Genomic DNA, 18,111 nt, shown 5'->3' on the forward strand with positions numbered 1-18,111 from the left:
CGAATTTTTATCCGATTTACCTGAAATTGAAAATTTAGAGGTATTTTGGGTCCATAAACAAGCAGTATAGCCCCCATATAGCTCGATCTCCTGATTTGACTTCTTTGGTTTCTAGAAACGGCAATTTTTATCCGATTTGCCTGGAATTGGAAATCTAGAGGTATTTTAGGTCCACCCATAAGCGTACAGAAGATGCTGTATATCGATCCATGTTTTTGTATTTCCCTCATATAGGCCGATCTCCCGATTTTACCTAATGACCGCCTTGGCCTACCATTTTTTCTCCGATTTTCTGAAAGTCAAAATCTAGAGGTATTTAGATCCACACAAATAAGTAAGTCGAATTTGGGGCGTCTGATATAGTTGGATCTTTTAGAGATCGTAGAGGGCGACCATGTGGGGAAAATAGGGTACCTAATTTTTTGATATCTGGTCGGGAAGGAGGATCTTCCCTTTGTCTGCCTTTTTGAAAATTGGAACTTGACCGATTTGCTTGAAATTTTCCATGATGGTTGGTATTGGTATCTAGACAAAGATTTATTTTTCGATATTTGGTCGGGAAGATGGACCTCGCCTTTGCCCAACTTTTCTTACTTCTTTTTTTACTTCTCCCATTTACTTTAAATTTACAAAGGACGTGGGGGATTACACACAGAGAAGAGGTTGGTTGTATATCGGTTATAATTATGCAAATTCTACTTCAGCAATTATTTATCACTTGTGTCAACCTTATTGCTATATTCAAAATCATTTTGCAATCTTCACTAGCATATGGCGAACATGTCAATAGATTATCTATTCTCATAATAATCAAATAGTTGTAGCAACCAAATGTCTCACCTATAAACAATTTTAGTTTAAATCGGTTGATACGACCAACCATAAATAAATTCCACAACAGTCGTTCAGTGGTCATAAGGCACATACGGTCTTCATAACCGAATGACATGTGAAATATTTTTCAAATGTGACATGTGAAAAATTTTTCAAATGTCATTTTGTTATTTCCAATTTATATAAGTTAAAGAAGACGTGTAGATATTACACATTTTAATTCAAATCAAAAAATACCCACTTAAATAAGGTATTAAATTAGCTTGACTGTTATCCCTATCGTTTATCGCTCAATGAACAACATTCAATGGAAGTGTTGAACAAATCGCTCGGAATTTGTAAGCTGCACTTTCTTCATTTGATAAATAATGTGTATGTGTGTGTAGATTAATATATTTAACATATTTAAATAAAATATATTTTATGAGGAAAAAAGTGCATTTTAAATACCGTTTCCAGTATTAATGTGTTTGGATAACGCAACTGAATTGTGAAGGTAGCAGCAATCTATGCCATCGGTTTACAGAACCAATAGCTTATGTTGTATTAGTTGTATTGACCGAATTAGTTGGGAGACACAACTGCCTTTTGATAGTGGCTGTAACTGCCAAAAGGAGGTTGGCAATAAATTCGGTTGCTACATCCAATCTGTATTCTCTGTGTATAAAGTTACTCGATGTGCTTATATTTGGACGGGGAAGGGGACATCCCTTTTGCCCGACTTTCTTAAAATTGGAACAAAATTATCCGATTTGCTTCAAATTTTCAGGGAAGGTTGAAGGGGCGTCTAGACAAAGAACTGCTACTTTATTTTTCGATATGTGGTCGGGTAGGAGGACCTCCCCTTTGCCCGACTTTTTTTTTAAAGTAGAGTGAAAGAAAACTAAAATTCTCCGACTGAAATTTTACGGAAAACTGGGTGAGGTTATGAAATGTATATCAGGTTCCTGATTTTTTAATATTTGGTCGGGGAAAAAAAAGGTCCGCTTCTCCTTAAGTACATTCAGAGAAACAAATTAAACTTATCCCATTTACTTGAAATTTTCAGAGAACGTGGGGTGCTTTTTGAAAATTGGGCTTATAGATTGTTTGACATTTTCTGGGACGTCTACACAAGATATGCTACATCATTTGGTACATATTACGACAAAATCTACAAGACTCGTGGTGAAGATTATGAAATTAATACTTTGTACCTGTTGTTTGGCTATTTGGACAGGGAGGAAACTTTCACCTTGTCCCACACTTTCTAGTTTCTAGATTTACTTAGAATTATCAGGGAAGGTTAAGGGTGCTATCCACTTCTGTGTTTGTCGATATTTTATCGGGGACAGTGACGTCCCATTAAAAAAAATAGAGCAATATTTAACCTTCCCCGATTTACTTGAACTTTACAGAGAAGGTGATTAAATTAATATAGGATACATGATCTTTATATATATGGTTGGGGAAGGGGAATAGTGAAATACATTTTGTGGATTTACTTGGAATTTATAGAGTTCGTTGTGTACTTTGTGAAATTAATATAAGGTACGGGATTTTCCGATATCTGGTTGGGATGAACCGAATTTTTAAAAATTGAAAGTAGAGGGTTGTCCGTAAATGGGAACTCGGTACATAATTTTATGATTTTTGTGCAGGTTTCTGCCAGACTTTTTAAGTAAAAAACTTAAATTTACATGAAATTGACAGGCAACGTAGAGGGTACATCATTTTCCGGAATATGTGTTGGGAAAGACATGTCCAATATTTTAACAAATGTTAATGAGGTCAGTTTTTTAAGTAATTTTACTTTTTCAAATTTATTAGACTGGAAACCTATGTTGCTGAAATATGATGCTTAGTTTTCCGGTATGTTGAGGGGAATGATACCTTTCCTTGACAACCCACACTTGAAATTTACAGGAAATGTACGACTTGAATACAGAACATAATTTAAAACAACGGTGGAAAGGGAGCACCCTCTCAAACAATATTTTATTTCATTCAATTCCTCACACTTTTTAAAGGTGCAAAAGGAGGAATATTCCACATTTTTCGTATACTTGGCTTTTCAAAAAAGTGAAAGAAATTTTCAAAATTATAACAATTCAATAAATCGATTTTTGTACGCCTTGAAAAAGTTTCAAAATCAACTTAATAAAATTAAATTTTTAAAATCGTCTAATGCAGCCAAATACAAAGTTCACTTGGAGTATATAATCCCTAATTTGTTAACAATTATTTGTGCTTTATTTAGTTAACTACTTAAATGATAAAAGAAAATAGCATCAAAATCATTTTAATATAAATGCGATTTGTAAAATCAACCATTAAATGAGAAACTTTACTGTGTCTACAATGTCAGAACGTCGTTTATTTTATTGAATTATAAATTAGCCAGTATTTCAAAAAACCGATACAGATGGCAATCTTTAATTTCACTTGCATATGAACAATAATGTTAACAATTGCGGCAACTCTGGTTAGGTTAGGATATCTTTATTAAGCTAACAACCGGAAAACAAGCGGTAATACTGTGTGTCCTCACTTTTTCACCTTTGGCCACAACATTATCTCATTGTATTTAAATATGAATATTTCATAAAAATCCGACAATTTTAATACTTATTTATTTGTTTATATTGTTGCCCATATTATCATTTAATACTAAAATTTACAACCTTATTGTTTAAACAAATTAACATCATTTACCCCCTCCCACTGCCCAAGAGCGAATATATGCCGATTCTCTTTGTGCTCCACATGCGCTGTGTGGTTCTCACCTCTGAGAGCCAGTCAAAATATGAAAACCATTAAAAGTATTTAATAACACATTAACGCCAGACAACAATCAACCAAGAGGCAGAGATGAAGTGAATGACGTATAATGCTCATTTAAAACGAGCGAAGAGAGTAAGTCAAGATGGGAGCATTGTGAATTGTTGTATTGGCTCCAACATTGTGGAGCAACACTTGTTGAAAACATAACCAAAAGTGCAGCTCTTGCTCTCCTTTGGTTGTTTCACTCTCTGTCTCTCATTGTATTCTGCCATTGACAAAAGAGTTGTTTGTTGTCTCTCTGTTTTGGGGAGAGAAATAGACCTATGTATGTTGGTATAAAATGCAATATGCCAGCGGGGTATGGATGTGAGTGTGTGTACGTTTTCTGGGGGGCAACACAAAAATGGCAACACAACACGTCTTTAGTTGTATTTCTACTGTTGTCATTGTCGCTACACACAACATCTGTAATTTTTATTGAATTTTTCGAATTGTGGTGTGTTTTCGTTTCGTATTTACGTCGTACGACATATGTGCGAAATGCATCCATGCGTACCTACTACGTATGCCAAATGTCGATGTTGATTTTGTTGTAGTTCATGTTCTGCCTTTTTTGCATTTGCACTCTAGAGTTATTTATTTTTTTTGCCTGTTTTTAGTCGATGTCGATTATTACACATACGTAAATGTATAACGCGCGGTCAAAATCGAATAGAACAAAATTTACGATATTATTGTTTGAGAGAAAAAAAACACATAGTAACCTAAAGCAGAGAAAATAATAATAATAAAAGTTTTTTTTTTTTGGCCAACATTTTTGGATTAAAATACAGCACAACAGAAAATTCAAGGTGAATAATATAGTTTTAAGCCATCAAATAACTAACAAAAAAAAAAGAAATTAAATGTTCCCCCAAAAAACAAATCTATAAAAATACAATTCGAACCTGTTCCCAAGGTTTTTCATTCTACAATAAGAGGATTATGATAAACTGATCAATATGAAATCGCATTTTTTTTGTTGCCCTATAAGAACTAGCGTCGGCAAAATGAAAGGGACGATATGAAACATATTATATTTTGCAAATCTTTGTAAGAGGATTTACCTTTAAATGGATTAAGTGAACTAGTGGAGGCAATTGAAAATAAGGAATATCGTATGGTAATGTAACAGACATAAATCATAGTTGTGTGAATTTTTGCATCTAAGGCTCATGTATAAGCTGATATCTTAAGGCCTTCAATATAATAAATAGAAATACAATACTTTATATAAAAAAACACTCTAGACTTAAATTGGCGAAGGAAACCTGATGCCTTACAATATTCTCTGTCACCCCATTATTCCTTCGTTTACGAAACTTTGTGTCTATCCCTCTGGTTTTTCAATATTTATAAGTGTAATCTATATTGAAATCAATAAATAAAAAAATTTATGACCCAATTTTACTAAGGGATAATAATATCCCTATATCATGTTTGATTAATGAAAGATTTCCTACTTATAATGACATTATTTCAACAAGAAGACCTGACGCAAAAATGATATGGGTAAATCTTGAAATCCAAAACTATGCCGTCGGTGACCAATCCGGAAAAACAATTTCTAGGTGATATTGTTTTAATATTAGTTGTTCAATTTTTTTTTACTAAAAACATAAAGAGACTACTCCTATGCATTGTATATCGATTTGCTTTCAAAACTGTTCTATAAACATAATATGAAAGTCGACGTCCATCGTTTGTAAAAGATAACCTTTAATTTTCAAAAAACTTTCATCAGATAAAGATGGCAACTCCCAAGTGTTTTAAATGAGGACTTACAAGGGCAGTCTCAAATATATCAATCATTGAGCGTTTGCGAACACCAGATATAGTTTTAGGAAGAAATCGAGATAACATTACATAAGTTAGTGGGACACTTTATACCATATTTGCTATATTTGGCGAGCAATTGAACTTCTCTCTTAACAATGAGTTCAATCCGGTATACGTTTTTATAACTGAGTACGAATATTAAGTACATCCCTTAGAGAATTTAACAAGGCAGGATGAACTAGAAACCATGAACTAAAAACCACCATAGGATGGAGGGGTATACTAACTTTGTCATTCCGTTTGTAACACACCGAAATATTCGTCTTAGAACCCATAAAGTAAATACATCGTGGGTCATGGTGAATTTCTGAGTAGATCTAGTGATGTCCATCCATTTGCGAAACAAGCGCGTTGCTATCGAAACGCGCTATCGCCTTAAAACTAGGCACAATTAGTTACAATTGGTGACGCTTGGATGGTACCGAACCACTTTTAGATACAGCTCTCATATAAACCGACCCCCATATTTGACTTCCGGAGCCACCTGGAGGAGATTTCGTACGATCCGTTTGAAATTTGTGATGTTGGTACACACAGAGAAGGAATATGATCACCTCAAAAATGTTTCAAGAGCACCATGTTACTTTTTCACAGCGAAAAAGTAACATTTTTATCGCAAAAATATTCTTTTCTCGTCAAACATAACATGCTTTCCGAAATCATATACTTAATTTCCGAGAAAAGAGCATGGTTTCGGTAAACATGCTACATGTTTTCCGTGAAAAAGTAACATTTTGCTCTTGGAACATGGTTGGGGTGATCATATTCCTTCCCTGCATGTACATGCCCGTCTAAAAACTAACTGGTCCATAATTATATATACACCCTCAAGAATATCGACTCTGTAACATATACTCCCAAACATATTCTGCTTCAGAATTCGTTCAAACAAAAAATTGTTCGTACTATGGAAACATATTATGTTTCACCTTAAGCACATCTTTTTTTAAGACCCCAAATAGTTCATTGCAGTTTCTAAACATGTGTTTGCTTGCAGCAAAATGTAATTATTTTGCAATACAAAAAACATATGTTTGAAATTTATTTGAATATTGCACTCCAAAGCAAAATAGTCTATAAGCAATCATGAACGTTTATTCAACAACCTCCACATATATTTGTTGTAGTTAAACTTGCAGTTTTCCATATCTTTACATGTCTTTCGTTATCTATATCAGTCGCCACTTTTATCATTTCTCTCTCGCTCTTTCTGACATTTCTAAATATATATATGTTTGCATCCAGAGACTTTATAACTAAGAAAATTTAATGTCCCAAACATAATATGTTCTAACATATTACATTTGGGAGCCACCGTGGTGCAATGCGGTGGCTTCCAATGAAATACTCTTTAAAAATATTGTATTTTTGCATCTTGACTACCACGCAAAAATTCGTTCAAAATTAGGACATGTTTTTCAAATCAATCAATACCAAAGATAAAATCTTTGGAACCCGGCAAGCTTTTTTTTGTCATCTGAAATTTTTGAGTCGAAGGCTTGCGGAACCTCCTGGAATATTGTTCTATGGCATTAAGGTCAGCAGTGACGGTAAAGTTGGGGAGAGAACACAGTATTTTCAATATGACGAGCAGCGATTCTAAATAGTATAGTCTAGATCTTGGTCATTGTAGTGTAAATGAATCTAAAATAATAGACTACAATTATATTTAACCCTAATCTATGTTTATCAAATTATCCTTCCACCTTTAATTTAATATATAACCTAATTGTTTTGAACCATAATAATTTCTATCAAATTCAACTTTAATTACATAGTTTTCATTGAAATTCTAACTAATAAATACTTATTAGATATTGTAATAATAGGGTGATTGATTATTTCATAGCGTGAATATTAAGAAACTTTAAGTATTTGATTATGGCTATATCGAAACCATAAATTACAACCTCAATTAAAACATTACAGCTGTGTTTAAGTCAAACTTCAAGTTGTACTGTATTGATATAGGTATTGATGATTAGCTAGAAATTAAAGATAATATGATCCCATTTGTGAAGCTATAAATTAAGTCAGATTAGATTAGGTTAGGTATAGCGGCAGCCCGATATTTTAGGCTCGCTTAGACTATTCAGTCCATTGTGATACCATAGTGGTGAACTTCTCTCTTATCACTGAGTGCTGCCCGATTTAATTTTAGGCTCTATGACAAGGGACCTCCTTATTATAGCCGAGTCCGAACGGCGTTCCATATTGCAGTGAAACCACTTAGAGAAGCTTTGAAACACTCAGAAATGTCACCAGCATTACTGAGGTGGGATAATCCACCACTGAAAATTTTTTGGTGTTTGGTCGAAACTGGGTTTGAACCCACGACCCTGTTTATGCAAGGCGGGCATGCTAAACATTGCACCACGGTGGCTCCCTTCAAATATAATAACGTTAATAATTATGTCACACATCCATAACAAAATTCGTGAACGGCGTTCTCGTTTCAACTACGTAAGTAACTATAGGTAAATCGATACACACTTAAGGTACATTTTGAGAACAAACTTTGTCAGTCGATGGAGACGACAGAAAAAATACACCATGTGTGACTAACAAAAGCAATATTAGTTATAGCAACCGTTCAACTTTTCTATATGAATTTGGCAGTAGGGTTTGTATTTACATTGCTTCAATAGTTTCTTAATCAACGCGAAATAATTGCCAGATTTGGAAAAGTTGGTGAATGCGGATACTAACTTTGTCATCGTTTCAGTGACTTGTGACCACGGTTGCCACAATTAGTAGAATTCTACCAAAATTGATAGATTTTTTACTGTTTGTTAGATTGGTAGAATTCGGGATGTTTTGGTAGATTTTACAAAATATTCCTCTCTATCTAAGAGGTTTTTAAGTAAGTTGGAGGATTTGAAATAAAATTCTTCATTTCCGGGAAAATATTGATTAAAGCTTTGGACAATCGATTTACTAGTTAAAATGACAGCCCGCCAGATTGAAGGTTGGTAGTCTAAAGGCGGTTTCGATTTTGCGAAAACGTGTTACCCAAAGGTAACACTAATTTTTCCCTCATTTTATATGCGCCCAAATGATTATGTTATTCCAAAGTTATTTTTAATTCATAAGATCCTATATCCAAAAAGCTTTGACTGAGTACTTCATACTTGGCAATTAATTTCGAAAATGTCATATTTTTTTTATTAAAATTTAAGTGTTTGCAGTAAACGTCGTCTTCCTACGCAATACTTTTACTTTTTAATCTAGTAATAATAGACTTGGTATCAAATAAAACAAAATTATATTAAAAATTTCAATGAAAATTAGTAACAAATAAATAAATAATGAATATAGTTTCATTCTTTCAAACTTTTAACAGCATTATTTATTTCATTCTATTTTAATATAATTATTTATTTATAAATTTATTTATATAACATTTAATTTTAGCCACATTATTTCTACCCAAGAAACACGTCACCACTCAGTGGGGACTTTTCAGAATTCACAATTTTTGATTAACTATTTGTAACTGCGGAATTTCTAGTATAATTCATTCTGGAAATAAATCATTAATACAGTCCCACATTTTCAACTGAGTTTCACCCATATTTATTAAACATCAAACACATTTCACCTCTGCCCCAAAAACAAAAAACATTGCTCGTCCAAACTTCAAAATGCCATAAACAAATTAATATCGATTACCGCAAAATGATTGAGAACGCGGCTTGCTTTTTAGCTCCTATCTTATCGACAAGAGCATCATAAATCACTACAATATGACGAACCCTCTTATCCCCCCCAAAGGCAGCCCATTGAAAATTGACTGCAGTCTGTAAAAATAAAACTAATTAAAAATAATTAATCACTTATTTAAGTGAGCATGCTCATTTGGCTTTTTTTTTTTTTGGGGAGGTAGAGACTGGCTTTGTAGAGGGATATGTATCGCTAAATCGCGAGCCCACTTGAATGCTTAACACTCCATAATTAAATATAATTATATTTTACCTTACAAGCAATTTTCATAGTCGCTTTTTTTCTTTACTTTACTTTGTGTTTCTAAAACGAAAATAATAATGAATAACAACATAAATAATAATAACAATAATTAAACGGCAGAAAGAAACTCAAAGAGAATGTAAACGAGAAAATTACCAAGAATAAAAAAAAAATAATAACATTATGAATGAAATATAGGATGGTGGAAGGAATAATGGGTTAGGGTGGAAAAACATTTTTTACACATAAATGGTTGTTGTATAAGTGAATATTTAGCCGAAACAGAAAATGATGATTTTTACAAATTATTAGCTTGATATTTAAAAAATAATATCACTTACTGACTACGGAATAGGCCTACGATTTGTTATTAAAGTGAAGTCTCCTCCCTTCACGACAGACGTACTGTGTTTGCAAAAATGAAACAAAAACATTTTACTGAGTAATTTAAATGCGAGTAATGTGGTCTTGATTTGACCTAGCCCTAGTTATCAGCCATTATTTTAAATCAAAATCGAAAAATAGAAAAAAATGCAATGGTATTTTGAAATACGAATGGTGAAGTCTACAGTTGTCGATCTGACGAACATAAATATATTTTTTTAAGATATCTAGAATACAGGGAATACAGCAAAGAAAAGAAAATCCTCCTATTCAAAAGTTTCGGAATTATCCTTTCAGTAAATGCCGGATTTTTTTCGAAAATCGCGATTGGGAAAGAGGGAGTATCAGCAGATTCTAGAGAAATAAATAACATATACTGACTCCAAATCAGAGCAGTGTTTAACAAGATTTATTTGCAATAATAGAGTGTTTACGTAACATTTAGTTAAATAATGGATTGCACACTGCTCCGAACCAGTCGAAGATTTTCCAATTGTTGGAGAGGATAAATATTCTACGGAGTCGTCCTATGTGAATTAAATGATTTGACTTTGAATTGAAGAAGAGCGGGACCACTTTGTAGAAGAAAAAAGTCCCTAACAAATCGGATCACACCTTTCGTCTCTTTCGAGTTAAATGTACATTGAAAACAAACTTGCCCGGTTGTAATGATATGATTGACATGATTTGGAGAAAAAGAAGTAGAATATTGAAGTAAAATATCTTTAAGGCGCAACATTCTTTAAAATTTGTGTTTTGGATTCTTGATACACACAAAATAATATTATAATTTTTGAACTTACAATAAATTGTTGTTAAAGAAAATTTTTACGTTCAACAAAATTAATGTGACAAAATATTACTAAAATCGTAATTGTATTTATAATTTACGTTGTTAGCTCAAATTTAAAAATAATTTTACTTGTATTGACAAAAAAAATCTTTGATTTTTTTTATTATTATTTTGTATTATCAAAGCCCTTGAAAACTGACGACAACTCAAATTTCCAAATTATTTTGCTTTGTACACACAAAAAAAAAGTTTACTTGGATCCAAAGATTTTGACCTTCCCTTAGGGATTTTGGTATTGATTCCGAGCCAAAGATGCGGCTTCTTGAAAATAAAGAAAATTTTTAACGACCTATCTGTCTTTAAATCTAGGATCAATAAAATTAAAATTGGGATACAGACGTTAATTAACGAATTTTCATTCTATTTACGCGGTATATTTATAAAGCTAACCACGTACAAACAAATTAAAGTCTAACCCATTCCCTGCCAGTGTACTCGCTTGAGTACAGAAAATTGGCAACATTTAATATAGCAGAACTTTGTTTATAAATGAAATTAGGCGAGTTTTCTTATTGTTTTTTTTTTGTTTTTTTTTTTTTTTGCTTTTTTATGTTTTTTGTTTTTGTTTTATATTTTTTTAACTGGAGTTAAGTATAAATATATAAATGAATTTAATTTTTTTATTTTAAATGGCCTTGGCGTGTAATGGGTTAAAATCCAATATTATAACGGATACTGGAAAGTAAAAAAATGTTTTCTTAATTCAAAAACAAAAAAAGATGCTAAATCCTTAAAATAAGTCATAGTCTAAATTTGAAGCGGTTTTATCCTGTATATAAAAATTCAATATTTTAGTCAATTTAAGGACGATTTCTTTAAATCAAAAATGTGCTTATTTACTTTAAGGAAAATTTTCCTTCGTTCAAAGACATGTGTATTTAATGAAGGGACGCAAATTTGCAAAACTTGTATGCTAAATTTAATGAAAAAAATTTTGAAACAAAAATTATAAACTTTATTTGAATTAAAATTTCATTATTTTAAAGAAATTTGTCCATACTATTTTGTAAATTTGCGCATCCTTAAATGTAGGTTCCATAATCTCTAATATCATATTTTTTCAGTGTAGTCAGGATATTAAAAGTCAGCAAATTAAAAGACGATCGCATTAATTTTCAAGAATTTTTCAGAAATATTAAAGCCAAGTCGAGTTTAGTCAACAAAAACTTTCTTTCATGCAAAGGTACCCAATTTTTAGTCAAATCACTTAACCACACTCAAAAAACGTTGAACACACCAGGAAGAAAAATTTTCGTTAATTTAGGCTAAAATTAGAAAATTTAGGTTGATTTCAGAAAATTTTAACTAAACTGTTACTAACGAAGATATCAGCTCGATTTCACAAAAATATGTAAATATATATATATTAGTTTTTTTTTTCACTTATTAAGGAACATTTCGTAGTTTGATGGAAAAATTTGAGTTAAAAATTGCAAAAATGTCTTTAGTACCATACAAAATAATAATTGTCAAATTTAAAGAATTACTGAACTGTATTGCGGGAGACATGAATTTAGTGAATCTTTATACATCATGTGTGTGTAATTTTTCCCCCTAATTTTAGTTCATTGAACCATCGTTCACAAAAAATTATTAAAGTCAAGGAAGCTTTATCGAGACGGTATAATTTCATGAACTAAAATAGAATTAAATTGGCTTTAGTGTCATATAGGGTTCACATTTTTTAGTATATAAAAGAGACAAAACGACTTCATAGAAAACTTTATCGACTGTTGGACAAGGAAAAACCTTCGTATCAAATAAATGCGTCTTCAAGAAATCTTTAGCCTCAGGGCAATATTTTTTCTGTGTAATCTACTATGTTTCACTGTTAGATTAGGAATAGTGGCAGTGGACATTATTTTCATTTCACTCAGACTATTCAGTCCATTGGTGTCCACACGTGGTGAACTTCTCTCTTAACAATGAGTGCTACCCTATTCTATATTTAGCTCAATGACAAGAAATCTATTTTGTATAGCCGAATGTCGCTTTACATTACGATGAACCAAATTCATAAATTTATTGGATTGCTGTTGCAGATAATCTCCTTTAGTAAAATTTGCTAAAAAGAAATATTTTTTAATTCACTTTCAAAGATAATACCCACCTTAAACGATTAAATAGAAAATATTTTATTATTCACGTTCGTATGCTCCAGATTTGCCCATGACTGTTTATCAGCAAACTAACCTAAATGAACAAATAAAATGTTAAGCATATCAAGGAGCACAGGAGCCACCTCCCACCTATAATTTAGCAAACCGTACTGAAATTCCACATTGCAAAAACACGCACACACAACCATCCAATGTGTAATGTGTGTAAATAATAATACGAGGCAAAAAGCGTTATAAAAAAAAACAACAACAAGAAAGAAAATAATATTTTACAGCTCGTAAATAAAGTAATAAATTAATGTTTTAAGCATACAAGGCAGCAGAGAAGCACAACACAATATAGCGAGCAAACAAACACAAACGCGATATAAAAACGCAAACAAACGAAATGAACTGGAGGAGGAAAAGCGCAGTAAAATAAGATTTATTACCAAATTGCATTACTAATGTAAATTTTTCGCAATAACTTTGTACATTTGTTTTCCACAATTGACGTTGGAAATCATTACTTAAGACTAGAGTTGCCAATCTTTGTTTTTTTTTCTGATTATAATCATTACGATATGATGGCATTTCCATATATTAGGGCACATTTAAGATTATAAGTTGTCTATGTATGTGAATGAGAGACAAGAGATTGGTTTACAATTTACATAAAAGTTGAAGGGCTTTATATCAAATATTAAGTAATATCTGAGGAAATTTCATAATTTAGAAATTGTCAGCCAGTATTAGGGAGTATTATAAGCTATGGTACATCATTGGTACTAAGAGTTTTGATTGGCGTTTTATTTTCTATCAATATTACATAAACTACCATGTAAGCCTAAGTCATATTGACTGGCTTTAAGGATTGCAGAGAGCAAGATTGTCTGCTCTGAGACTCTTCTGAATGTAGATAACAGTTAACTGTTAACAGTTGTCACTCTGTTGCTGTGGATGTATGAGCTTGTTGGACGTTGAATTTCAGGTTGTTTTGTAGAACTTATTTTTCAAAGAAGACTATTTAATTTAAATAAATCAAAATTATATTTAATAAATGTAAAGTTATGTTTAAACATAATATTTTAAATTAAATTTTATTATTGAACATTTATACTACACTCAAAAAAGTAAACTCGTTAGGAAGGAAGGAACGTAAGTTAACTTTTAAAATACTTAACTAAACTGTGATATATGTTATACGCCGATATCATAAATATAAGTGAATATTTTTCGACAAATTTAAGAAAATTTATAAGACATAATTATTATTTTTTCACATATTAATGAACGTTTTGCAGCTTCAGTGCCATACGAAGGCGCATTTGTGGTGATTTTTTTTTATTATTTTTTTTAGGAAATCCTATCTACTTAGTGCCAAATACGTATTTACTAAATCTTTATTCTTCATTTATGTATATTTGTTCTCTCTTTTTAGTTCATTTATCTAACGTACAAAAAATATTGGATCAATTTTGTTTTTTTTGGGTGTATTAAAATCAATAACTCAAATAAAATGAATGGAACTAAACTGTAGTCAATTATACTGAATCGAAATGGAAATAATATCGACAAAAAGTAAGGCGATTTTGTATATAAAATTAATCATTTAAATTTTAATTTTAAATAAATTGGAAGTAACTAAACTGTAGTCAAATATATTAAATCAAAATAGAAAAATTTTTAACACACTACTATTGGTCAAAAAGTAGGGCGAATTCGTTTGTAAAGTAAAAATATTTATTTTATCTTCTAAATCAATTTTATTTCCTCCAAAATAATTCCCTCCTGTTAAAATATACGAAACCAGGACTATTGTAGGGCTAGTCCTGGTTTGGTATATTTTCGGTCACATTTCTGGTTTGCTTTTTACGAGATAAATTTACTACTTAGATCACGACATGGACTTATTCCGAAATGCAAGTCAAGTCTAAAAAAGTCTTACTACTTACTAGGACTAATCCTTTGCCTCATGAACCAGCCTTGTACAAAATCTTAAGATAAAGTTCAATATGTATTTTTTGTACAGTAAATCAGAAAGGACACATGTTTACAATATGTACATAGATGAGACCATTAATTAAATTTTAGTAATGATCATATCAATGACTGGCGACAATTAAATAAATTAAATTTAATTTTAAAAATTTATTTAATTTATTTAAATTGAAAACATTGTTCTATTTTATTCTGTGTGATATTGTCTGATTCACTCAAATGTAGAACCCAAAAAAAAAAATTGTATAAAGCTCTCAGAGATCATGTATTTTACACATTGGATACTAGAAACGTACGTTATATATATGTTATATATATGCTTATTTATTAGCATTAATTGATTTGTTAGGGTTATGAGAAATAAACATTCAGTTGGTCCGCATTTTCACATTGTCACCTATTATGTTTAATAGACAGCCCACCGATACCTATTATTAGACAGAATGTAATAAATTCACCACTCCAGTTTATTGCTACTGGTTTTAAATGTTAATATGCTTTGGGCAGTGAAACTAAAACCTTATAAGACCACCCTAGTATTTTTTGATTTTTTATTTTGAATATCTCGAATATATTAATAAGATCTTGCCTTAGAACCAATTATTCTCTTATATTTGATTTAAAAAATAAATTATGATTTTCATAGGCGTTCGGTGATGTATAAACTGCGGCCCACTCTAAGAGTCGTTCTTAAACACTTACCCTACTTTGATAGTTTTCGATCATCAAATATCTATTGTCGCTTTCCCACTATTTTTTCCCTTTTACAATGAATAAAATACCTTCAAAATTGTTTTCATAGTAATTCAGCTTATTTGTTTTTTATTTTCTTTACAGTTAACAAGGCTATGGAGCAAGGACACCAAAAGAATCGTCCAGTTGTGTTTGAGTTGTGATTTGAATATCCCCCTAGAAATACCACAGAAACCGCAAACTAACCAGTGAAGTGAAAACCAAATACAATCATTTACACCCAAAGAAAAACTAAACTAACAACAACAACCAAAGCAAAACAAAAAATCTCAAACAACAGCATAAACTATATTAAATGCATAGGTATAATTAAAATTAAATTATGGCTAAATAAATTTATTGCAAGTTACACATACACACACACACAAAGGAAGCTGAAGAGGAAGAAAACCAAATTAATGTGAATTTGTTTAGTGCCACAAGCAAAGTAAAAAATATGCACCACAATATGAGCAAATCATAAACATTTGAAATTTATTTCTCAATTTAAATGTACCAAATGCAAAAATAACAAATAAAACGAAACAAGAAATGTTATAATTTATGGCAAACATAAATGCCAAAAGTGGGGCAAATTTTCATGAAACCATAAAATAAAGTTTACAAAAATAAAAGCACCAACGATTTTATTAAGAAGGAAATATTATGAAAATAAATTAAAAAATAAAAATAAATTTCTTAATGTTAATGAAAATTTGGATGAAGAAATAAATCACATTGAAATATGAAATAAAAGCAACCGAGTGACAAAAGTTTAATGAAAAATTCTAAAATTTTAAAAATTTAATGACCTATAACCAAAAAAAAATCCTACCTTGATTAAAGTTTACGAGGAAAGTGTTAAATTATCCAACTAAAGTTCAAAAAGTGATGCAGTAAATTATTAAAATTAAAATTATGGGGCATAATGCAAATGCTTTTTAAATGGGTCTTTAAAGTTCTCATTTGTTTTTCTCATATATTACTGTAATCAGCTTAAAAACAAAATCCCCATTGTATCTGCAACGCACAACCCTCTTAATAAAATTATAAATTATTACAGCTTTGTAACAATTAACAGTGTTATTAATTCATTTGAAAAGGCAAACCTACGCAATAAAAGGCCAAATAACAATCAACCATCAACGTTGGCAACAGAAGTGCAAACAACGACATCAACAAATTACACAAAATCACAAATTATCATCAATTAATTTGATACCCTTCACAATTGTATGCGTGTATTTGTGCATGCAAATGAGAAGCGCATGCGTTTAAAACCAGTTCACACCAAATCTCATTTAAAACCCGCCAAATAATCTCATATTAAGCATATAGCTCAAATACTCTTGTCTCTAAGGGAAATCTTCAAAACAAAAGAAATAAATTCTCTCCAGGACATAAAGAAAATCGTGAAAAAGTCGGAAACTCATATCTCTCTCTGGAAATAATCTTAGTTCATCTCAGCAGCTGTAAACTTTTTTACTCTCACTTTGTGGATTAGAGAGTAAAAAAGTTCTGAGCACGAGAAACTCCCAATCACCTGTTTCTTTTTTGCATTGCTTGCAAATGCTGTGAGTGTGTTATTTCTTTGAAAGAAAAAAAAAAACAACAAAACGACAAAGTGCAGTTTTGTTAGGCTTTATTACTAGAGTTGCCAACTCCTTTCGATTTGCTTTTTTTTGGCGGCACGTGTTACCAACAGCCTTCAAAGTGGATTTAACAAACTATAATAAAATGCTGCAGGCAAGCAGTCAATATTTGCGGCCGGAATATTTGGCGGCACCACCTACGGTAAGTTTGTCTACAAACAATCATAAAATATGATAAATTTTTATGGGTCACGTTATTCTCGGCAAATTAAGTTTTATAGAAAGAAGACAACATTTTTTTTGGATCCACGGTTATTCATATTCTCTTACATCCATATTGAAAGTATTACTGGAAGATGTTAGAGCTGAATTTTTTTATATCATCCTCCATACACTCAAAAAATTTATTGATTTTCATAGAAGTGAAATTTTGGATAAAGGTGAGTACTAAGTTCGAGTTTTGCCGCTAAAGTGAAAACTAAATCAGTAAAAAAAAGGGATAAAATTATGCATATTTGTTGCAAATTTTATTATAACTTGATAGGGAATAGCCCGAAGCAAATTTTCACAAACTTTGTTTTCCTTAAAATGAATTATTAAAGAAAAGTAATCGTGAAAAATAGACGATTTTAGCGGCTAAGCTCGAACTTAATACCCACCTTAAACTTTAAAATGAAATAACAAATCATAAAATAAAGAAAAAAAAATAAATAAAATAAAACAGATGCAAATTGAAAATATTATTCAGTAAACAAATGTAAATGTAAAACAAAGGTAAATGCCGCTGCTGTACTGTTTACTGTATTGTACATTATGTTGTAAAAATATGCCAAATTTTGTTTAAGTAAATTTGCAAACACATAACTATTTACTATTATGACAAAAAAAAAAAACAATATGACCCAAATTTTTTCGGCCGTTTTACAAGTTTTCCATTAAATCTCCGATTAATTAATTGCTGCAATATATTTTAATCAAAATACAAACAATCACATGAATCAATTAAATT

At 31.1% G+C, this 18,111-nt stretch overlaps 1 protein-coding gene across 4 annotated transcripts in view; it reads left to right on the forward strand.

Annotated features, from left to right (window-relative positions):
- Window positions 1-4,040: 4,040 nt before the first annotated feature.
- elB (zinc finger protein elbow B) overlaps window positions 4,041-18,111 on the forward strand; it is a 204,010-nt gene continuing 189,939 nt past the window's right edge. The window contains exons 1-3 of one of the 4 annotated variants that reach the window (XM_075295146.1): window positions 4,041-4,448; window positions 15,616-15,834; window positions 16,574-17,304. In XM_075295146.1, coding sequence (XP_075151261.1) covers window positions 17,248-17,304 — 57 coding nt within the window. In that variant the 5' untranslated portion in view covers window positions 4,041-4,448; window positions 15,616-15,834; window positions 16,574-17,247. Of the gene's footprint in view, window positions 4,449-14,238; window positions 14,359-15,615; window positions 17,305-18,111 lie in introns of those variants that run through there. The other 3 variants (XM_075295142.1, XM_075295147.1, XM_075295145.1) reach the window with 3 other exon arrangements.

This window comes from Haematobia irritans, chromosome 2 (assembly GCF_050003625.1).
Source record: "Haematobia irritans isolate KBUSLIRL chromosome 2, ASM5000362v1, whole genome shotgun sequence".
In the NCBI taxonomy this organism is placed as follows: Eukaryota; Metazoa; Arthropoda; class Insecta; order Diptera; family Muscidae; genus Haematobia; species Haematobia irritans.